The 24,455-nt window shown below is 42.8% G+C and overlaps 1 protein-coding gene across 10 annotated transcripts in view; it reads right to left on the minus strand.

Moving 5' to 3' along the window:
• n4bp3 (NEDD4 binding protein 3) overlaps positions 1 to 24,455 on the minus strand; it is a 193,050-nt gene that overhangs the window by 53,503 nt on the left and 115,092 nt on the right. For 8 of the 10 annotated variants that reach the window (XM_073067781.1, XM_073067774.1, XM_073067771.1 and 5 more), the window contains 2 exons: positions 3,783 to 4,204; positions 1,058 to 1,876 (listed from right to left, as the gene is read on the minus strand). In XM_073067781.1, the coding sequence (XP_072923882.1) occupies positions 1,058 to 1,876; positions 3,783 to 4,172 (1,209 nt within the window). In that variant the 5' untranslated portion in view covers positions 4,173 to 4,204. Of the gene's footprint in view, positions 1 to 1,057; positions 1,877 to 3,782; positions 4,205 to 10,200; positions 10,237 to 17,803; positions 17,867 to 24,455 lie in introns of those variants that run through there. The other 2 variants (XM_073067772.1, XM_073067777.1) reach the window with 2 other exon arrangements.

Consider the following 24,455-nt stretch of genomic DNA (forward strand, 5'->3'; position numbering starts at 1 on the left):
TCACAGTATTTAAGTATTCCAACTAAAACATAGAAGGGCCCAGATTAAGGATGGTAAATGGATGAGGATAGATGGGCCTTGATGGTTGTCATAAATACACCTGCACGGGCTGTTCCTGTGTGGCTCTTGTATTGTTGGCTTTACTCTTGGCCAAGATGGATCATTTGAAATTTTAGTAGTTAAGTGCAGAGGAAAAGAATCAGGTCTAGTCATTGGTGAATACTGGGTTGGAAAGAGGTAGGAAATTATAAAATATATGTTGAAACTGCACTCACTTCAGAACAATTAGACATCTCCTTTGATTCCAGTATGAAATTCAGTGTACTAGATGAATGAAAGTGGGATTAACGGAGCAAACGCCTCCCATATAATAGAGCTGAGCCTTGCAAAGATTTAATTCCAGGAGAACAGCGTTGCTGTCAGCATCCTTGCTCTGAAATTGAGGTGTGGAAAGAAGAGATCAGGGCATCAGCAGTAACCAAGCACAGACTGGTGGCATTGCAAAGGAGAATTCTTCAGGAAATTTTGCTTGAAAGATAATCCCTGCTCAGACTTTCTGCCAGCAGCCTAGGTAAATCTGGGCCCTCTTTATCTATCGCTGAAGCAGGCCTCAACCCCAAGGTTAAAGGTTGATTTCTCATGTGGGGCATAAACCATGTGCAGATAAAAATTTTGCACAGGTGACTAGATTCTGCACATCCTTTGATGTCTGGACATAAGCAGAAAGATGAGAGCCCACAGACAAAAATCTCGCCGGGTACAATTGGTGCACCAAACACGCAAACGTCTGTAGCAACAGGTTTCTGACAAGTTTGCCTTGTGCAGCGTTTAAGGGCAGGGTTTAATAACAAACAATTAAAGCCAGCTTTAACGATAGGTACAGCTTCCTCGATGTTTTAGTGGAAAACAACATGGGACAATGTAACAGTGTTAGTACAGAAACCTAAATCAGTAAAAAGGAAGATGTTGCTGATTACTTTGGGGTTCCATGTTCTTTTGTTTGTGAAATGCTAATTAACCAATGGCAATACATAATTTAATGCATAAATAATCATACCTCCCATTTGGTCTCCTCCAGCTTTGGGGTTAAGTCATCTTGCTCCTGTCGATAAGACGTACACTGGCTTTTGAGCTGCTCACATTCCAGCAGCAACTTGTCAAAATCCTCCTGCAGTTTCCTCTTCTCCTGCTTGATCTTGAAGACCTGCAGCTGGAGAGTCCGCTGGGCGTGCTGGGCTTGCTGGGTTACTTGGCGCAGCTTGTTGGCGTAGATTCGCTTCAGTTCTTCCATCTCCTTCTCCCAGAGCCTTTGCTTATCCTCGAACACCTGGGCAATGGCATCCTCGCTCTCATCCAGGTTCCTTCTCACGTGTTTCAGCTCCACCTCCTTCTCGTGAAGCCGGTCTTCCAGCTCCCTGACAACGTCCTCCATCGATCGTGACAGCTCGCAGGAAGGGGACATGTTGCCCTGGGGGTCCAGCCGGCTCAGGACTGCCATGCTCTTGCAGGAGAAACGGCCGCTGTCAGAGTTAGAAGCCTCCTTGGGTCCCCCATCAATGCAGTTTGAGCCAATGTGGTTAATTTGCCCCATGGAGGCACTTATCTGCCCTATGTGGTGCTTCAGGCCTGTTCCGCAGGGAGGGAGGCTGGTCATGGAATTCCGCCCAGAGTCAGACAGGTCCTCCTCTTGACTGACTGTCCTGAAGTAATCCTTCTTTTCACCTCCATTCCTCATGGGTGAATTGTCCATCTTGCTGAAGACGTTGAGGCTGGCTGTACTGTCGCTCAGCTCCTCGGTCTGTTGCGGATAAAGATTCTGCATGGAACTGAAGTTCTTTGGCACCACCGGCATGAATGCAGAGGGTCGGAATCGTGACTGTGGAAAAGACAATGAGGTGGGGACGGTTTGGTGACGGGGAGTAGATGGGAGGATGTAAAATTGAAGATCAATTGATATACATTAAAATAAAGTTTGTACTTGTTCTCTGCTAAATGGATTATGCTTGTAGACCCATTCGTAACCCATAAGAAATTGTTCATTCTCCAAATTTTTGTAGCATCTACATCATCAACTGAAAAGCAAAGCTTAGTTCTAGCATTTTCTGCTTTCCAGATGTTTTTTAATATCTAGATATTGCACAGCCCTGTTTTTTTGTACTTGTGAAACTATCACCTCCTGATAGAGGACTGACATGAGCAAACCTGTGATGGATGGCAGATTAAGCTAGGCTCACTTAACTTATTAGAGGGACTCCCATCCCGGACAGTAGGTTAACATGATTAACACTGGTACATCTAGTTGGTTGTAGTGTTATAATCATTTTCTTTACAATCTATGATCTTAAAGAATGCCATAATTATCAAAAGATAATCTGTTTGAATGTTAAGTATAGAGATAAATGCTAATATAAACTCAGGCAAAGCTAGTAATTTTTAAGTTTGAGGTCTACACACTTAGTTGCAAAAATCCAATTAGGTACCAATGAACAAACACTTCAATTGAAGTTCATGCATTTAAACAGCTTTGCAGAAATCTCTTCTCCCCGCTTATATTGTCAGACTATCTGGCAATTGCATCCTGGTGACATTTACATTCCTCACAGCCACTCTGCTCAGACTCTGACGAAAGCTTCTTTTTTATCTTAAAAGAAAAAGAATACTGAGACAGCCATGAGGTAATAAAGAAGCTGTTTCTGAAATACGTAGAAAATGCTGTAAATACTCTTACGGAAAGAGAAAAAATAAGTAACGTTTCAGGTTGAAGTAAATTTCAGCTGGTCCATTGCCAATGATCAAACAAGAGCTTGTCAAGATAGAGATTGCCGAGAGATGCTGTGGAGAAGCTCAGAGAGAGAGAGAGACAGAGGTGGCGTCATCTGTAAGCATCAGAACTGTGTCCTCTCGTGGCTTGGTGTGGATATCCTGTGACCACGTGTAGCTACTCTCACTTGCTCGTCCATTGAAATGTTCCCACAACCAATGATCTCACTTTAAGGACTCTTTATCTCATTATCTCAAGTTCTCAAAATTAATTGCTATTTACTTATAATTTAATTTGCACAGTTTCTTACCTTCTACGCTCTGGCTGATCTTTCATTGATCCTGTTATAGTTACTGTTCTATAGATTTGTTGAGTATGCCCGCAGGAAAATGAATCTTAGGTTTGTATGTGGTGACTTATACAATATGAACTTTGATAATAAATTTACTTTGAACTACTTTGTAGCAGTGATCAACCGGAACACTCACTTTGTTGTGTGAGCTTGAAAACTTGACATCTTTAAGTGTTCTGCCACACACACACAAAAACACCATGGTTTGCAAAAGGATTCTGGTGCAGCATTGCATCTGATACACACTGTGCCACAATCCACTTGCAACGGCGCTACAAGAATCTGTGGAGATACTGATGCCACGCTTTTGAGTGATGTTGCCAAGCGGCTGCTTATGGATGACAAAATAAAATGAGGCCTGGATTTGGGAAAACGCCAGTGTTCCTTGGAAGAACTTCTGGCTTCAACTGGATAGACAAGAATCAAATAAGTGAGTATAGCACCACCACCAGTGGTGAATGGTGGGTGCTGCAGCTATCCATGTTTATACAGATTCAAAATGTATTAAGAGAAATATTAAATATTCAGAAATATGAGAATAAAGTACATTAAATAATTATTAGATTGTTTAATTCACCCTTAAACAGGGTGAATTAACAGTAATAGGCAACTCATTCTACTGTATCAGACTTGTTCTAGTCAGGTGTTTCTGACTGAGGTTTAAAGTACCTTTTCAAATTTCCCTCCAACAGGAAGTGAATTCTTTTTTAGGTCAACGTCCTTTCCATAAATCTCATTCTGTCCGTCTTTTCGGCAGCGTTCCATGGAAGAACATCCGGACGCAATCCTTTTGTCCGTTTTTGCTCCTTTTTTGGTGCTGTTAAGATAGTTCAACAGGTCTCTCTGGGTCAGTCCTTTTTTAAAGAGCCCATCTGGCTGCCTGAGGTTGTACGCGTTCCCACCTCGATGACTCTTCATATTATCACTTGTGAGGTCATGTTTTTCAGCCATTAGGCTACCCACACTTCCCATTTTGCACTTGCTGTTAACTGGAGAACAAGGATACAGGTTGTTGCGATCACTAGATACAGATAAGGTGTGGACTGCAGCCATGGGCATTCAGGACTCCAGAACATGACTTGATGGCAACACTAGAAGAGAAAAAACAGACCACTTAAAATTCCAGTACTGAGGAATTAATGAAAATTAAGCCCTGCTCCTGTCCCCATGATTAGACTGGGTAGAACATACACTCTCTGTATTACATAGCATTGAAAAGAATGTGTTCCTCCTCTCTATGGCAGATAAATCAAATATGCGCTCACTCGAAATGCACACGGTAAATTCAGCAAATGTCGCTTAATAGAGGGAATGTATTGGCAAATACAATCACTTTATGAGAAGCTATATTGCCAAACTTCATGCTTTATGACAGACTTTAAACAATATTTATTCTCTAGATTTGCGCATTGCTGGCAGAGTGTGCCCTGTTGCCTACTCCCAGCTGTCCTTGAACATCTAAATTGTACTGAATCAGACAGGCAGGAGTGGCTGATCTCCCAGTGGAGTCACTGTACTGACAGGAAGTACTGTAATTTTTAGAACGGGGCTTTGTTCCAGCTTTTGTGCCATCAGAAAACCTGAAATTTAGAAAAACTGCTGCTCTTACTTCCAATAAAATGGCAATAAAGAAAGGAGGGGGAGGATCAGGGAACAGATAACAGGTAAATTGTTCTCAGGATCTTGCAGCGCTGCAGAAATGCATGCAACGGCTCTGGACGAGGACTAAGCTGCAAATTCTGACTGCATTATGACATTGGAAAGGTGGGGGGTCAGAAGGGAGAGTGGGAAGTCGATGCAGAGAAAGAGTGGGGAGAGAACCACGGAAAAGGGGGAGGATGAGGGAAGTGGACAAAGAACTGACGGGGCAAAAGTGGGCATAAAGAGTTAAGAGCCAAAGAGGGAGCAATGGGAGATGTGTGTGTGGGGGGGGGTGGGGGAATGAGGGGAGAGAGGGGAACTTCAATGCTGCCTGGTATTAAGGGTGGCAAGAATAGACAGAGATAAATAGGGCTGAAATGTTTCCGGAACAGATAATTAATTCCACAGAAAGAAAATCCAGCTCCTTCTCTATCTAGCTTCCTACTAACTATTTCAAGCACTCGCATTGTGTCCCAGCAGCAGAGTTGCACAACTGATAAAACTAAGCTTCAACATTGCACCAGGTGTTGAGAAGTTTTAATAATACTGGAAATCTCACAGACAAAATTCCTGCTGCTTGCCTAAACAATGCACCATATTTAGTGAGTCTCAAGCAGGATGTTTGTGAGCTATCTGTAGCTTGCAATGTGTCAACAGATAGCGTTAAGTGATAATTTACTCAATGAAGGAGTAAATTATATTTAAATTTTACATCACTAATATGTTTGGATAGAAGCAGTGCTACTTTGTTACATTTTATAAAACAAAGTCTCAATATTGTTCAGTATTGTGCATTGACCAATTCCTGATTCTGGGGCAATGTGTTGCAAATTCCAGCTCCACCATTTTCGACTTTGCTTTACTGCAGATTCCACTTACCGGCAAATAATACTAGAACACTGAATCGATGGGAAATTTCCATGGTGGTTAGTACATACAGTCAGTGGCCATTTGATCAGGTAGAGGTGAGTATATTTCTGTATGTTTGTGGTCACGGTCTTACGCACGTCAAGGAATGATGTGTTGTGCGTTCAGGGCTGCTCTTCTACACACCACCGTGGTAACATGTGGTTATTTGAGTTATTGTTTCCTTCCTATCAGCTTGAACCAGTCTGGCCATTCTCCTCTGACCTCTCTCATTAACAAAGTATTTTTGCCCACAGAACTGCCGCTCACTGGAAGGGTTTCTTTTTGTACCATTCTGTGTAAATTCTAGAGACTTCTGTGCATGAAAATCCCAGGAGGTCAGCAATTCCTGGGCTATTCAAACCACCGCATCTGGCACCAACAATCATTTCATGGTCAAAGTCACTTAGATCACATTTCTTTCACATTCTGATGTTTGTTCTGAACGACAACTGAACCTCTTGACCACGTCTGCATGCTTTTATGTGTTGAGATGCCGCCACATGATTGGCTGATTAGATATTTGCATTAACCAACAGGTGTAGCTAATAAAGTGGCCATTAAATATACATGTGCATCTTCAATTACTTGTAATATTATCTAATTTCACTTTCATCTTATTTCTTTATCACACAAATGTTCTTTGGAGGGAAATAGAGTTTGCCAACTACTTTGCCACAAAGTGGCATGGTTTTCATCCCAAAAGCACCATGTGCCGGCTGTACCACTGAGCTATTGGGAAAATATCAAGAAATATAATGCATATTTAATTAGTGAATGTGATTCAATTGCCATGGCACTTGTACCAGATTCCAAATGTTCCGAAATGGAGGATTACGACAGATAGGTGCAGAGCAAACTCCCGGGGCTGGAAATGCTACAGCTTCGTTTGTTTTTGGTGAACCAATGAGGTGCTTGGGTCTCTCAGTAATTGGGGGCACGATATCTTGATATTCTAATGTCACTGCCTGGATTGGGGAGTAGAACAATCTATCATGCATTAATACTTTTCCTCGGAGTTGTCCTACTATGGAGTGCGAGTCACACTGAATGGAGGCGGGGAGAACTGGAGAAGAGTTGGGAAGAGGATCAGAGTGAACCAAGGCCAAAATTGAAGGAAGATGCTGGGGAGAGATTCAAAAACATCATAAAGAAAAGTTTGAAAATAAGAACTGATTAAAAAGTTTGGTGAAGTGGGTAATGAAGTTCAGAATCTACATTGAGGAAAACCTACTCTCCAAGTAAAGTCAGTTCCAGTGTTCAAGACTGTCCACATACAGACACAATGTAGGTGGCACAACGGTTGCAAGCCCAGCAATCTCTGAGCACTTGCGCACTCAATGTCAAACTCCCGTGTGCGGATTTTAGATAAAATCCGTTTGGGGAGTCCGTCACAATGCTGGAGTAAGCAAACAAATTTTGAGCCGAACCTTTTAACACTCAGCTGTTAATGGATTTGGTGGAGGCCTGCGAGCTGCAGTCAATAACATATCCAGATATTGTAATTATAAAGATTTGCCTAATTCGTCACACGTACACATTGAAACACAGAATGAATTTTATCATTTGTGTCAATGAACAACACAGCCCAAATACGTGATTCGGATGAAAAGTAGGTCTTATGATTAGCAAATTTATAGATGACACAAGTCACGGATAGCACGGAAAGTGCTGATGAAGAACATCAGCCCAAAGTATTGCCTATTTATTTCCTTCCATAGATTTTGCCCGTCTTGCTAAGTTCCTCCAGCATTTTGTGTGTGTTGCTCAAGATTTCCATCATCTACATAATCACTTTTATTTACCATGAAGGACCTTGTCCAATGCTTTACCAAAATCCGTGCAGACAGCCTCTACTGACCCTGTTTGTCACTTTCCTCAGAAGAACTCAATCAGATTTGAGAAGCAGGATCTCCCTGCACAAAGCACAGCTGACTTTCTCTAACAAGTCCAGGTTTTTCCAATGCAGACAAATCCTTCCGAGGGAAACTTCTCCAATAATTTCCCTGCCACTGATGCAAGGCTCTCTAACCTATAATTTTCTAGTTTGTGCCTATTATCTTTCTTAAATGAAGGAACAACATTGGCTATTCTCCAGTTGATGGTACCTCGCCTGTGGCTAAAGAGATACACATACTGTATCTTTGTCAAGGTGCCAGCAGTCTCCTCCCTTGCTTGCCTCAGTAGCCTGAAATAGATTCTATCAGACAAAGGGGACTTATCCACTTTAATATTTTCCTAGACACCCAATACCACCTTCTTTTTAATGTTGATATGTCCTAGAATATCAGCAAAACTCTCCCTAATCTCACTGTCACCCATCTCCTTCTCCTTGATGAATACTGATTTCCATTCATAAATCCACTCCTTTATCCTTGAGTGGACCTACCCTTTCCTGATCTACCTTCTTATTCCTAATATACGTATAAAATGCCTTGTGGTTCTCCTTGATGCAACTTGTCAAGATCATTTTCTGGCCTGTTGTTAGCCCTCTATTTCTTGTTTAAGTTCTTTACATTCATCAAGGGCATTGTCTAATTTCAATTTCCTAAACCTTACATTTTCATCCAAGGTTTCCAAACCTTGTCGGCTTTATGTTTCAGCCTCGCAGGAACATGCTCATCCTGGACTTTAATCAACCAGCTTTTAAAATTCTTACACATATCATGTGGATTTATACTCAAACAACCACTTTCCAATCTGTCCACTCCCATAGATCCCTCAAAGTATCTCTGCAAGTTGTTAGGGTGGTTATGAAGGTGTATGCTGTGTTGGTCTTCTTTAATCAGGGGTTTATGTTCAAGAGCCGGGAGGTAATGTTGTAACTCTACAAAACCCTGGTTAGATCACACTGGAATATTGTGTTTGGTTCTGGTTACCTTATTATAGGAAGAGTGTGGAAGCTTTAGGGAGGTGTAGAGGACAAGTCCTATGAGGATTAGTTGAGTGAACTTTTCTCTTTGGAGTGAAGGAGGTTAAGAGGTGACTTGATGGAGGTGAGCAAGATGATCAGAGGCATAGATCAAGTAGATAGTCAGAGATTTTTACTCAGGGTGGAAATAGCTAATATGAGGGAGCATAATTTTAAGGTGATTGGAATAATGTACTGGGGGGGATGTCAGAGGTAAGTTTTTTACAGAGAGCTCAGTGTGTGGAATACCCTGCCAGGGATGGTGGTAGAGGCAGGTACATTAGGGACATCTTAGAAACTCTTAGAAAGTCACATGGATGATCGAAAAATTGGAGGGTTGTGTAGGAGGGAAGGGTTAGATGGTAAAAGGTTGGCACAACATCGCAGCCTGTACTGTGCTGAATTTTCTGTGTTCCATATTGTCCAGTTCCTGCTTCATACTCTCATAATTAGCCTTCCCTCACTTTTAACTTTCAACAGAGGACCTGTCTTATCCTCATCCATAACTATCTCAAAAATTAATGAATAGATAGATAGATAGATAGATAGATAGATAGATAGATAGATAGATAGATACTTTATTCATCCCCATGGGGAAATTCAACTTTTTTCCAATGTCCCATACACTTGTTGTAGCAAAACTAATTACATACTTAATGAGAAATACTTAACTCAGTAAAAAAATATGATATGCATCTAAATCACTATCTCAAAAAGCATTAATAATAGCTTTTAAAAAGTTCTTAAGTCCTGGCGGTTGAATTGTAAAGCCTAATGGCATTGGGGAGTATTGACCTCTTCATCCTGTCTGAGGAGCATTGCATCGATAGTAACCTGTCGCTGAAACTGCTTCTCTGTCTCTGGATGGTGCTATGTAGAGGATGTTCAGAGTTTTCCATAATTGACCGTAGCCTACTCAGCGCCCTTCGCTCAGCTACCGATGTTAAACTCTCCAGTACTTTGCCCACAACAGAGCCCGCCTTCCTTACCAGCTTATTAAGACATGAGGCGTCCCTCTTCTTAATGCTTCCTCCCCAACACGCCACCACAAAGAAGAGGGCGCTCTCCACAACTGACCTATAGAACATCTTCAGCATCTCACTACAGACATTGAATGACGCCAACCTTCTAAGGAAGTACAGTCGACTCTGTGCCTTCCTGCACAAGGCATCTGTGTTGGCAGTCCAGTCTAGCTTCTCGTCTAACTGTACTCCCAGATACTTGTAGGTCTTAACCTGCTCCACACATTCTCCATTAATGATCACTGGCTCCATATGAGGCCTAGTATACCAATAATGGTATACTGTTTCAAAAATGACCCCTCACTGAACCTTTGTTCTCCAGATTAATTCTCCAATACGTTTAGTATGGCCCAGCACAAGTTGGATTCTCAGTATACTGTTTTCCTTAGAGACACCTAAGAAATTCTACTCCATCTGTCCCAGGCAATATGGGAAACAATATCGGGGAAGTTAAAATCACCCACTGCAATAACCCTGTTGTTTTTGCATCATTTTGTGATCTACCCGCATATCTGTTCCCTTCCTCCTGCTGGCTGTTGGGAGGTCTATAACAAAAGCATCATAGTGATTACTGCATTTTCTCCTTTCTGAGCTCTTCTCATACAACCTCATGGATGGGCCCTCCAAGATGTCCGTTATTGTCCTGAGGAGAAACATAAAATGGAATGAGAATCTATTTTCCTCATCACTCTGAAAATCTGTCTTGTACTGTGCTGCACCCAAATCCCTTTGCTTGCCTGGGTATTGAGCTTATTTCTATAAATACTGCCATTCAATATTAAAAATCAAAAATTTATCAACTTGCACATAATTCCAGAGTTAAGCCTGGTGCCAAACTTCCAGCAGTGTGTAAATATTAGCTGTTCTATTTTGGTATTATCTGGATATTTCAGTAGCATTCCCAGTGCAAGTCGATAACATTTCTCACAGACGCCTTTGTCAAGTCAACACCTGGTGTTTGAAACTGTCACATCTGGCATCATGACATCACTCTCCTTTCCTATTTTGATATCTTTAAAGCTTTTGTTACTTCCAAAGATGAAAAACTCGGGACAACTGTTTATCCCTCCAGATAAAAGATTTGCTTGGCCTGACCAACATTTTCTGTTTGCATTGTAAAGCACGTGACACAAGACACAGGTGAAAGACAGACTTTTGAAGTCAGGCAGCCCAAAGTGTCTTGTGTATCCCTTCCTCAATTTCCCATCGAGCTACCTGAAGGTCAGCTGACAATTTTACTTAGAGATACAGCACGGAACAGGCCCTTCTGGCCTTTTGGACTGCATCACCCCCCCCCCCCCCCCCGTTTTACCCATAGCTTAATCATGGGACCATTTACAATGACCAATTAACCTGCTAACTGGTACATCTGTGGCCTGTGGGAGAAAACCAGAGCACCCATGTGCACGCAGAAAGGAATGTACAACCCTGCTTATAGCGGACGCCAGAAATGAACTCTGAACCCCGAACTCCGACACCCCAATCTGTAATAGCTTGTGCTAACTGTGGCACCCAATTAAACCAATAAATTGCTTCATTAAACAAAAAAAGCATAAAAAAAGACTAACAGATTTCAACTCTCCCAGAGGCAAGCCAGATCTGTACAGTTCCACCCCAAAGTATTTGCAGCAGCGGAGAGAGGAGATGGTTTTCAAGCTTTACCTCTATGGTCCTGCTGGAGTAGGCAGTTTAAATGGTTCAGCACAGATTAGATGGGCTGAAGGGGCTGTTTCTATGCTGTACTTTTCAATGACTTTATGACACACAGTCTAGCGTTAACAAAGAAGGCTAGTCATAGACATGCTATTACTCATTTCCAATATGTATTAGAATAAAATGAGTTCCGTTATAACCATATAACAATTACAGCACGGAAACAGGCCATCTCGGCCCTTCTAGTCCTTGCCGGACGCTTACTCTCACAGTTGCGTTGCTCAAACCTGTGATACAGGCATAGATTTTCCCAAAGCAAAGCAAATAAAAGTTGTCATCACTAGTAAGGTAGGCAACCTAGCCCCACCATTTTGCTCTTCCTGTCCCTCCCTGATGATCCCAGATCTTGCTGAGACACGTTCCAAAGGAGGCCCCCAGATGAGGCTATTCTTTAACACGAAAGAGTGATCAGATCGGCGAACACTCTGCCACAGGAGCTAACACAACGGGATCAGATTACTCCGCCTCCGAGCACCCCCACGGACACACTCCCTCCACTAGCTGTCTCCAGAAAGCAGGTGGGAGTAGAAATCTCCGCCACCCCTCTGCTGGCAGAGACCAGTTGACAGAAGAGCATTTTGTGGGCAGTACATAGTACTTCTTCAGGACTGTATGAGCATTTAGGGTGCCTTGCTTTGGACGATGTGCAGATTTAAGTGGTGTTAAAACTCCACCCATCTGCACAAGTGTCTAATCACAATCCTTAATTGTTTATTTCCTTCCTTCCTTAATATGTAGCTCCTGAATCATTTTATCGAACTGGTCCCATCCCAGGAAAAGGGAGAATGCTCACTACAAAGTGAAATGTCACCTTCCAGCACGGAACTGCAGCAGCAAAACTTCCTAACAACCTCCTTGGTCACTGAATGTGCTGCTGGAATGCAGAGCCAGAACATTCAAATGCACAAAGGCACGAATGTGACAGAAAATCCTCTGATATGCCCACTGACTATCCCAATTACTTTTTTTTGTCCTTCTATTGTGCTCTGAGGAGACATGAGGATTTAAATGAGAGATATTTCTGCTTGTTATAGTTGTCTCTGGCTATTACAAAATCCATAATAGGTCAGCAGATTCATGTGGCTGCATATTATTTCCCCCATGTTTCCCTTAATCCAATGATGGCAAAACTGTGCACAGTCTTGTACAGCAGTCTTCCACCAGTAAACAGTAGTGTTAGAAATGTCCAACCGGATCCAATTCACTACCACTGCACTAAATAGCTAAAGGGAACACTAAATATAAGGCTCATAGCACAGAGCTGAAAGGACAGGTAACAAAATCATTTCATGCCCCTAACAAAGATTCCTAAACATTACTGTTCACAACCCCTGCAAATCTTCGTTAGAATCAGAAAATCGGAGGACTGAGCAAAATTAATGATTCTGACAGAGTGAGGGAGCAGAATTAATATACACAGTCAAAATGACAAATACATTGAAGCATTCCTGGATAAACGATGCATCTCTGCTGATAGTGCCCCCTTTCTGTCAGCACTCAGCAACTCAGATCCTCCTATTAAATTAACAGCAATCATTGTTCAATGCATCAAAAATTAAAGGGATTTGTTAAAATGGTGACATTGATAAGCGCACACACTATTGAACATCTGTGGTTTTAAGGCACAGCTTCTTTGTTTTATAAATGTGAATTCATTTGAGATGATCTCTTGGTGATGGCCTATTAACCACCACATAATGCATAGATATGAACAATTTTTAAAACCCTGTAGATGCTTAAGGTAGATATAAACAGGCATAACATTAGGACTGTGGATATAAGCACTGTTTCCTCCAAGCTGTGCGGGTGCATGGTCGCACGGTAACTGAAATATTCCTGCACACATAGCCTTTGTTGCAGTGCTGCCGGAATATACTTTTCTATAATAGTAATCTACCTCTGAAATTATCTTAATATAATGTTGAAATATATGTTAATATAATTGTGTAGCACCCTTTAATTAATTAGGTATTAATGAATATAATCCACATATTTAAAATGCCGCACAGTTCTCAGGCTGTGTAAAACTTTCATTTTCAGGTCAATGGTTGGTCTGCGTAGTTGTAAAAAAATTAGAGGAATGTTGGAGATCAATAATTGGAATTGAACAGCTAAGGGTATTCAATGTTTAAGAAGGTCAGGCAAAAGAGAAAATGTATTCATAGTAGTGTTGGTGTTTAAAGAGAAGAATAACAACAGCGAGGAAGGACTTTGACAGCTGTCGCGGGGTTTGCACACTATAACTTCCTGCAAGGCAAGACCGGGTGGCAATGACCATCAGTCCTGGATAGTTCTATACATTTTATGCATACTTTGACAACACACACCGCTCCCCCCCCTTCCACCTTCCCCAACATCGCCAGGTATCCCTGTAGGTTCAGTCTCCTCAAGTCTGACGTTTGGGCATCATTCACAAGGGTAGATCCACAAAAGACATCTAATTCAGGAGGTGTTGTTGATGAGTGATAAAGATTCGTGCAGACCAACTGGCTGGAATATTTAAAGATATATTCAATCTCCCACTTCTGTGGTCCGTGGTTTCCATCTGCTTCAAAGAGACACCTATTGTAGCGGTGCCCAAGAACAGTGTGGTAACCTGCCTTAATGACTACCATTCACTGGCCTTTGGCTATGATACAAATCTGCTCCTAACGCAGAGATGACCTGGATCTTCTCCAATTTGTCTATTGCCATAACAGGTCAACAGCAGATGTGATTTCTCTGGCTCTTCGTTCTGCTCTGGGCAACAGGAATTCAGACGGCAGGCTGCCGCTCATGACTATGGCTCAGCATTCAATACAACTATCCCATCCAAACTTCTCATCAAGTTTCAAGATGAGAGCATCTACACCTCCCTCGACTTCCACATCAGCACAGCTCAGTCAGCAAGGGCTGGCAAGGAAGTCCCTCCCTTGCTGTTCATCAACACCGGTGCACTTCAAAACCCTGCGCTTAGTCCCCTGAGCTACCCTCTACGCACACGTGACTGTGTGGCTAAACACAGGTACAGTGCGATCCTCAAATTTGCTAGTAACACCACTGTTGCTGAACAAATGACAGGTGATGATGAGACAGCTTACCGGAGTGAGACAGGTCACCTGATTGTGTGGTGATGCAAAAACGTCTTGCTCTATATTAGCAAAACTAAAGAGACGATTGTTGACTTCAGGAAGGGGAAGGAGAGCAAACCTGCACCAGGCCACGTTGAGGAATCGGTAGCAGAGAGAGACAGCAACTTTAAATTCCCGGGCACTTACACATCAAATGAGCTGCACACAGATTAAATCATAAGGAATATGCACCAGTAACATAAAGGAACCTTTGAACTTGTGCTGACATTTGACAAGATCATCCTGGTTCACATTTTCCTGCTCAGATTCCAAAAATCTATCAATATTTGACACAGCCGCAGGGCGGACACAACCTTACCACAAGATCCACAAATCCTTCATCTCCTCCTATCTTCAGCCCCTGAAGTAGACCTCGATCTCGCTCCAGTTCCAGACTGAAGGAAGCAAGCAACTTCCCAGCATGGATTCCACAGTGCGAGATACCAGACAGGCCATCAAAGGCCTGGCAGAAGGTTTTACGACAGAAGAAGTGAAGATGTGAACCTTTAGGAGCGTAAGCCCAGTCAGTGAATGGCAGGGTGACAGGAGCAGTGAGATACCGTACTCCAGACATGAGGGCCAAAAGAATAAAGTGGAGGAAGCTGGGGCCTGGGCAAGGTTATTAAACGGTAGATGGATTGAGGGGAGTTAAAGACGATGTGGCGAGCTTTAAGCAATTCAGTGGGATTGGCAATGAAAGCAAGGGCGTGGGGCAAGCAGGACGTAGAAGGAAGGTCACAAAAGATCCTGTTGAATCAATGTACAGAAGGCAACATGCCAATTTAGAGAGCTCTGTGATGGTTGGGCTGGAACGGCAAAGACATAAATAACGGTTTCATGATCTGATGGGTTGAAGCAGTTTTTTTTTTCTGGAGTTGAGAGGCTGGAAGGTCAACAGTTCAGCTTGAAGTTCAACAGAGAACCAACACAGTAAAGAGAATTCTAACCAAAGGGGCAATAAATTGCTCAGTGGACATTTTGGCATGTTACCTAATCAGGCAGATGAGAAATAGACTTGGCTTCAGTTTGGATTTTGGGTGGGAGACAGGGAGAACACATTGAAAACCTGATTCACAATTCCACGAAATCCTGAGCAATTTTATGATTCCAGTACCCAGATTGCAGCCAAAGTATCCCCCACAGTATCACAATGATAAATAATAAGAAGAACCTAAAACATCACAGCATTGTACAGGCCCTCTGGTCATCGAAGTTGTGCTGACATTTTAACTCACCTAAGATCAATCTAACCTTTCCCTCCCACATAGCCTTCCATTTTTCTATTATCCATGTGTCTATTTCAGAGTTTCATAAACATCCCTAATGTATCTGCCTCTACCACCACTCCTGGCAGGACGTTCTACACATCCGCAGCTCTCACTGGAAAAACTTTGGTCTGACATCCTCCCCTATGTTTTCCTCAAATCTCCTTAAAATTTGCCCCCTCAAATTAGCCATAAATAGAAAAAAACCAGAAAGGTAACTGTAGATTTTGTTCTACTAGATGTTATAGACATAAGATTAGCAGCCATGCAGGGATGAAATGTCTGTCAAAATTCCCCATCTCTAAATTCAACACCTATAGCTATAGAATCTTATCACCATGTCTCTACAATTTTGCAACCTTGAGGTGTGAGGGTTGTAGGATCTGCCAGACAGCCCGACCAATGGGAAAACTCAGGGGGTTTGACAGCAACGAGCTCTGGGACTGCATTGCTTTGGTATGACAATGAATTGCATAGCACCGATCAGTTAGAGCTGAGGAAAGGTCATTAATCTTCCTCCATCCTCCCACCACCCTACCAGGGATTGGGTTCCTCTCGTCCTCACCTACCGCCCACCAGCCTCCGCATCCAGCACATAATTCTCCAAAACTTAAACCACCTCCAATGGGATCCCAGCTCCAAGCACATTTTTCCCTCCCCCCACTTTCTGCTTTCCGCAGGGATCGCTCCCTACGCGACTCCCTTGTCCATTTATCCCTCCCCACTGATCTTCCTCCTGGCACTTATCCTTGCAAGTGGAATAAGCATCACAACTGCCCCTACACCTCCTTCCTCACTACCATTCAGGGTCCTTCCAGGTGAGGCGACATTTCACCTATGAGTCTCCTGGGGTCATTTGCTGTGTTTGGTGCTCCTGGTGTGGCCTCTTGTATATCATTGAGACCTGGCATTGGGAGACCGCTTCGCTGAGCATCTACACTCTGTCAGCCAGAACAAGCGTGATCTCCTAGTTGCCACCCATTTAATTCCACTTCCCATTCCGATATGTCCATCCATGGCCTCCTCCATTGTCGTGCTGAGGCCACACTCAGGTTGGAGGATCAACACTTTATATTCCGTTTGGGTAGCCTCCAACCTGATGGCATGAACATCAACTTCTCAAACTTCCAGTAATGCCCCCCATCCACCCCACCTTCACCTTTTCCCTCTCTCACCTTCTCTCTTTGCCTGTCCATCACCTCCCTCCTTTTTCTTTCTTCCATGGGCTTCTGTCTCTTTCACCAATCAACTTTGCAGCTCTTCATCCCTCTTCCTCCAGGTTTCACCTATCCCCTGGTGTTTCTCTCTCCCCTCTCCCCAACATTTAAATCTATTCATCAGCTTTTTTTCTCCAGTGCTGCCAAGGGGTTTCAGCCCAAAACGTCGACTGTACTCTTTTCCATAGACACTGCCTGGCCTGCTGAGTTCCTCCAGCATTTTGTGTGCATTGCTCGAATTTCTAGCAGCTGCAGATTTTTTCTTGTCATTAAACTTAATTGGCATTATATTCCTTCTTAAATAAAACCCAGTCTACTAAACTTGCAGAATTTTCTGATTTTGCTCTGGGTTTATGCCAAGCCTGGTTGAATTATTAACTGTGACTACGAAACGTCAGAAGATGGTTTGCTGCAGATAAACTTCCACTCTTCTGCGTTCGGTACATCTTAATAACAACGTGGATTGTGGGGGAAGCAGGTGGTCCCACCTGTGGAACAAATATCTAAAGTAGACTTCTGCAGTCACAACACATTCATCTAAATGACCTACAGTAAAAGAACATCACATCAGAAAGGGAATCTATGGGAGATTTCAGTGAAAATTCTTACTTGATGAAAGCTTTTCTTTTAAAAAAAAACAAAAGAAATATTTCTTGTCTAATCATTCCCTTTTACATTTGGAAAGGACAATTTTCATACTTTTGACTAGTAACATATTTTTTTAAGTACCACCAGTAACAGTTATTTCTGTCAGACAGCCATCTGGAAGAGAATCCTATCTGACAGAGAATAATGTTATCTGTGCCAGTAGATGTCAGAATCCAAAACACAAATCCTTGGAGTACACCACCAAGTAACCAGTCTGGGCTAGATAAGACAACATGGCACAAAACATTTTCACTTACCCACACTTTCTCATAAAACAGCTTTTCATTTAGAAATGGGGACAGCTGCTTCTTGAAGCAGGGAGGACTGCGAAACACTAGGCTTGAAGGTCAGTTTCACAATGTCGATAGCTACATCCCACATTTAATCTCATAATCACCAGATCACCTCAGTAACCCCTCCGCAGTTCCAAATTTAACTTGCCTCCAGTAATAAAAATCCCAGTGATTTTGTTTATCCAACAGCTTTTCAGACTACGACGGATGAATGTTGATATAATGAGAATACCGAGACTACCACTCAAAGGAAAGCTACCATGTAGTCATACCCTGTTCTCAAAGAAGTTGCAAATCTAATTTTCTTAACAAATGAATTAGTACAACAACCAAGTGAAAGCACATTGGAAGTATGATTTGAGATATACTAACACACTTCTATTAAAAGGATTATTAGCATTCAGAGCATAGAACTGTGGCCTTGTTATAGGGATTAAAATTTTGTCTCAAAAAAGACATTGTGTTATTGATTTTCCCCAGTGAATTTTTTCATATTTCTCATGTGAAGAACGTTTGATGAAATTGGTTGGTGGAGCGCAGCTGAAGAGGGGTAGAAGCTGAATGAAGGGTTGGGTAAAGCCTGCTGAAACAGACAGAAGAGTTCTGTGGACAGTGAGGAAGGTCAACAGCAACACTTCACGAGTTCCAGAGTGTGGAAGGAAGGTTAAGAGGAAAGTTACATTTTGAAATTTGTTGTCAAGCTTGACTAGCTAAGTGTTGGTCAGGACTTGGGTCATAGGGTGACAGGATAAGATGGCGACACTGCCTTGCTTGTACGAGATAACAATAGCTAGCAATAGATCATGCCAGTGATGAGGTATTGTTAACCTTTGTCCGAGATTGGCCAGCTGATAGAGGAACTGACTGTAGACGTGCAACTCTAATCTTGATTCTCACATGGGAAGCATTTGTAGACTAGCTGATCCCTAACGAATGCTTCTTGAAATCGCTGACCAAGTACGTTTAGCTGCTGGTTATTGCCCAACATTTACTGTACAAATTTAAGGTGTTATCTGGCATTGAAGGAGTGGTAAGATAATGGCTCCCCCGATCACGTATTAAAGGGTTAAACTTATACCAAAGTCTGTGGCTTTGGTTCTGTTTGCTAACAAAGTAAAGTCTCACAAAAATTTGGTGATGGAATCCTTTTACTTGATGAATTAGTGGAGCTGGGAGGTCGTTGTTACGATGTCAGACAGCATGCATAGTGTGACACATCTATCACACTGCTCCAGAAACTCACTTGATCTTGTCCCCCAGTGCTAACAGTGAGGAAGATACATGTTCTCCCTGTGCCTGAGTGAAGAGTGATGGCATTTTCTCAACCTCAACAGCAATCTGTCTCTTTTCCATTATCCAAAGCTGTGTGCCTCTGTGGAGATTGCGTGTACTCCTTGTGACCAAGTTGATGTCCTCTAGGTACTCCAGTTCCCTCCCACACCTCAAAGGTTCAGTGATTAGTTGTCCTCTGTAAAGTAGACTGAGTAGTAGTTGATGAGAATGAAGGGACAATAGGATACAAGGAAAATTACAGAGGATTAGGCTTGTTCTGTGAATTGGCAGTGACTCAATAGACCAAAATGGACTCCTTCCATGGTTAAGATCATTGATTGGTGATGCAGTATGAGGTTTTAATAGAGCTCGGGTGCTTTCAGGACATTTCAGTGGGCTGCAATCATAACAATCTATTGGATATTCAGCAGGGGCCAATTAAAAGAAGTGAGGTGTAAGCAGAGCAGCCATTGTGGAAGTGGGCAATGTTAGAGTGGTCGGTGTTAGAGTGGTTGGTGTTAGAGTGGACGGTGTTAGAGTGGTCAGTGTTAGAGTGGACAATGTTAGAGTGGATAGTGTTAGAGTGGACGGTGTTAGAGAGGACGGTGTTAGAGTGGATAGCGTTAGAGTGGTCGGTGTTAGAGTGGTCGGTGTTAGAGTGGTCAGCGTTAGAGTGGTCGGTGTTAGAGTGGTCGGTGTTAGAGTGGTCAGCGTTAGAGTGGACAGTATTAGAGTGGTCGGTGTTAGAGTGGACGGTGTTAGAGTGGACAGCGTTAGAGTGGTCGGTGTTAGAGTGGTCAGGGTTTGGCTAAGCAGGCTTGGGCAAGCGCAGGTGGAGGTTCTAAGTAATTTTTTCTGGTAAGTTTTTTTGGTTAGCACATAGCTAATGTGCTGAGAATTGGTCCAGTGTTAATGGTATGTTCCTTGTGTGGGAGCTGTGAACTTTGGAAGACCTCCAGTCTCCCTGATAACTACATCTGCACAAAGTAGAGACCGTGTTGAGGAACTGGAGCTACTGCTGGGCTCATATGGGAAAATGAGTAGGTGATAGAGAGTGGCTACAGGGAGGTAGCCACCCCTAAATTGTAGGAGGCAGGTACCTGGATGACTGTCAGGAGAGGGAAAGGGTGTAGTCAGCTACTGCAGAGCACCTCTGTGGCCATTCCTGTTAATAATACGTACGTATACCACTTTAGATACTGTGGGGTGGGGGGGCTGTGGAACCTACCGGGGAAGATGCAGTGGCCTGATCTCCAGCAATGAGTTTGTCTCTGTGGTTCAGAAGGAAGGATGAGAGGAGGAGTGCAGTAATGATAGGGGATTCCATAATTAGAGGAGCAAACTTTAGATTCTGCAGACATGAAAGAGAAACCTGGATGGTATGTCGCCTTCCAGGAAGGTATGACCTGTACAAAAAGGACAGGTTTTCCAGAGCAGTTCTGGAGGGTTTGAACTAATTTGGCAGGGGGATGGGAACCACAATGATTGGGCTGAGGATAGGGCAGTTGGTATACAACTAGATGTAGTGTATAGTAACTATGAGGAAGGACAGGGAGATGACAAGGTAAAATTGTAGCCAGTAGGATGGGTTAAACTGCAAAGGGGGTCAAAATGCATACAGGACTGAAGATGTTATAATTGAATGCATACAGTATACAGAATAAGGTAGCTGATCTTGTAAAGCAGTTAGAGACTGACAGGTTTGATACTGTAGGCATCACTGAGTTGTGGCTGAAAGAAGATCATAGTTGGGAGCCTTATGTCCAAGGGTACACATTGTATCAAAAGGACAGATAGGTAGGCAGAGGGTGTGTGGTCCCTTAGAAGAGGTGATGTAGGATAGGAAAATGTAAAATCCTTTTGGATAAAGTTAAGAAACTGTAAGGATAAAAAGACCCTGATAGCAATTACTGTATATACAGGCCTCCTAAAAAGTAGCCAAGATGTGGCTTGCAAATTACAACAGGAGATAGAAAAAACATGTTAAAAGGGCAATGTTGCTATATTCATGAGTAATTTCAACATGGAGGTAGACTAGGAAAATCAGGTCAGTGTTAGACGCCTAGAGTGGGAATTTGTAGAATGTCTATGAGGGGGCTTTTTAGAGCAGCCTGTGCTTCAGCCCACTAGGGAAATGGCAATTCTGGATTGGATGTTATGTTACGACCTAAATTTGATTAGAGATATTAAGGTAGGGGTACCCTTAGACATCAATGATCATAATATAGATTTCACCCTTCAGTTTGAGCATGAGAAGCTAAAATCAGATATATCGGTATTAAAGGGAATTATAGAGGCATGAAAGAAGAGCTGGCCAAAGTTGATTGGAAGGGTGGTACCAGCAGGGATGATGGCAGAACAGCAATGGCTGGGGTTTCTGGGAGCAATTCAGAAGATGCAGGAAAGATACATCCTAAAGATGAAGAGGTATTCTAAAGGTAGGATGAGGCAACTGTGGCTGACAAGGGATGCCAAAGACAGCATAAAAGCAAAAGAGAGGGCATATAATATAGCTAAAATTTGCGGGAAGGTAGAAGATTGGGAAGCTTTTATAAATCAACAGAAGGCAACTGGAAAATCATAAAGAGAGAAAAAATGAAATATGAAGGTAAGCCAGCCAATAATATAAAAGAGGATCCAAAAAGTTTTTCTCAGATATATAAAGAGTAAAAAGAGATCAGAGTGGATATTGGGCCGCAAGAAAATAATGCTGGAGATGTAGTAATAGGGGACAATGAAATGGTGGATGAACTTATTGTATTTGACATCAGTCTTCACTGTGGAAGATACCAGCAGGATGCCAGAAATGTTAGAGAGTCAGGGGGCAGATGTGAGTGTCATTGCTATTTCCAAGCAGAAGGTGCCTGGGAAGCTGAAAACACTGAAGGTAGATAAGTCACCTGGACTAGCTGGACTACACTTCAGAGTTCTGAAAGAGGTAGCCGAAGAGATTGTGCAGGCACTAGCAATGATTTTTCAAAAATCACCTCATTCTGGAAGGCTGGAAAATTGTAAATGTCACTCCACTCTGTAAGAAGGGAGGAAGGCAAAAGAAAGACAATTCTAAGCCAGTTAGCTTGACTTCAGTGATTGTAATGATGTTGGAGCCTATTATTAAGGATAAGGTTTCAAGGTTCTTGGACACATAAAATAGCCCAAAGCCAGCCTGGTTTCTTAAAGATAAATCTACTCTGACAACTCTGTTGGAATTATTTGAGAAAGTAACAGGCAGGATAGACAAAGGAGAGTGAGTGAATATTGTTTATTTGGATCTTCAGAGGGCCTTTGACAAGGTGTCGCATATGAGGCTGCTTAACAAGATAAGAGCACATGGTATTACAGGTAAGATACTAGCATTGATGTAAGATTGGCTGACTGACCGGACGCAAAGTACGAGAATAAAGGGAGCCTTTTCAGGTTGGCTACCGGTGACTAGTGGTGTCCCGTAGGGGGTCTGCATTGGGACCACTTCTTTTCATGTTATATGTCAATGACATGATGGAGAATTTGATGGTTTTGTGGACGAGACGAAGATAGGTGGAGGGGCAGGTAGTGTTGAGGAAGCAGGGTGTCTGCAGAAGGTCGTGGACAGATGGGGCGAATGGGCGAAGAAGTGGCAGATGGAATATTGTGTAGGGAAGTGTACGGTCATGCACTCTGGTAGAAAGAATAAAGGCATGGACAATTTTCTAAATGGGGAGAAAACTGAAAAATCAGAGGGGCAAAGGAACTTGGAAATCTTTGTGCAGGATTCCCGAAAGGTTAACTTCCAGCTTGAATCAGTGGTAAGGAAGGCAAACATAGAGAAGCCTACAGTACAGTACAGGCCCTTCGGTCCACAATGCTGTGCCAAACATGTACTTACTTTAGAAATTACCTAGGATTACCCATAGCCCTCTATCTTTCTGAGCTCCATGTACCTATCCAGGAGCCTCTTAAAAGATTCTATCGTATCCACCTCCACCACCGTCACCAGCAGCCCATTCCACGCACTTACCACTCTCTGCGTAAAAAACTTATCCCCAACATCTCTGTACCTACTTCCAAGCACCTTAAAACTGTGATCCTCTCGTGTTAGCCATTACAGTCCTGGGAAAATGCCTCTGACCATCCACACGATCAATGCCTCTCATCATCTTATACACCTCTATCAAGTCACCTCTCAGTCTCCATCGCTCCAAGGAGAAAAGGCCGAGTTCACTCAACCTATTCTCATAAGGCATGCTCCCCAATCCAGGCAACATCCTTGTAAATCTCCTCTGCACCCTTTCTATAGTTTCCACATTCTTCCTGTAGTGAGGTGACCAGAACTGAGCACAGTACTCCAAGTGGGGTCGGACCAGGGTGCTATATAGCTGTAACGTCACCTTTCAGCTCTTGAACTCAATCCCACGTTTGATGAAGGCCAATGCACTGTATACCTTCTCAAGCACAGAGTCAACCTGTGCAGCAGCTTTAAGTGTCCTATGGACTCGGACCCCAAGATCACTCTGATCCTCCACACTGCCAAGAGTCTTACCATTAATACTAAATTCTGGATCTTTTCCATCAACTTACCAACCACTGAAGTAAGACTCACTGGTCTATAATTTCTTGGGCTATCTCTACTCCATTTCTTGAATAACGGAACAATATCTGCAACCCTTCAATCCACTGGAACTTCTCTCATCCCCATTGATGATCATTGCCAGAGGCTCAGCAACCTCCTCCCTCCCCTCCCACACTAGCCTGGGGTACATCTTATCCAGTCCCGGAGACTTACTCATTTTGAAAGGGCTAGAATACAAAAGCAAGATTTCAAGCTGAGGCTTTATGAGGCAATGGTCAGACTGCACTTAAGAGCTTTCTGAACAGTTTTGGGCTCCTCATTTAAAAGATGTGCTGACTGTGGAAAGGGTCCAGAGGAGGTTCATGAGAATACTCCCAGGAATGAAAGTGTTAACATATGAGGATCATGTGACAGCTCTGGGCCTGAACATGCTGGCTTTTAGAAGAATCAGGGGAGATCTCATTGAAATATCGAATATCGAAAGCCCTGGATAGAGAGGATGTTTCCTATGGGTGGGGGTGTCTAGAACCAGAGGGCACAGGCTCAGAATAGAGGGACACCGACTGAAAACACATTATGAGGAATACCGTAGATTCTGGACTACAGAGCGCACCTGATTAAAAGCCGCTGGCTCTAATTTTAGAAATAAAATCAATTTTTTACTTGTACAGGCCGCACCGGATTTTAAGCCGCACCGGATTTTCGGCCGCAGGTGTCCCACGTTGTAATATGAGATATTTACACAGAAAGATATTACACGTGAGGATTTTTTAACTTTTAATTAAATCCATATGG

This window comes from Hemitrygon akajei, chromosome 15, assembly GCF_048418815.1.
Source record: "Hemitrygon akajei chromosome 15, sHemAka1.3, whole genome shotgun sequence".
In the NCBI taxonomy this organism is placed as follows: Eukaryota; Metazoa; Chordata; class Chondrichthyes; order Myliobatiformes; family Dasyatidae; genus Hemitrygon; species Hemitrygon akajei.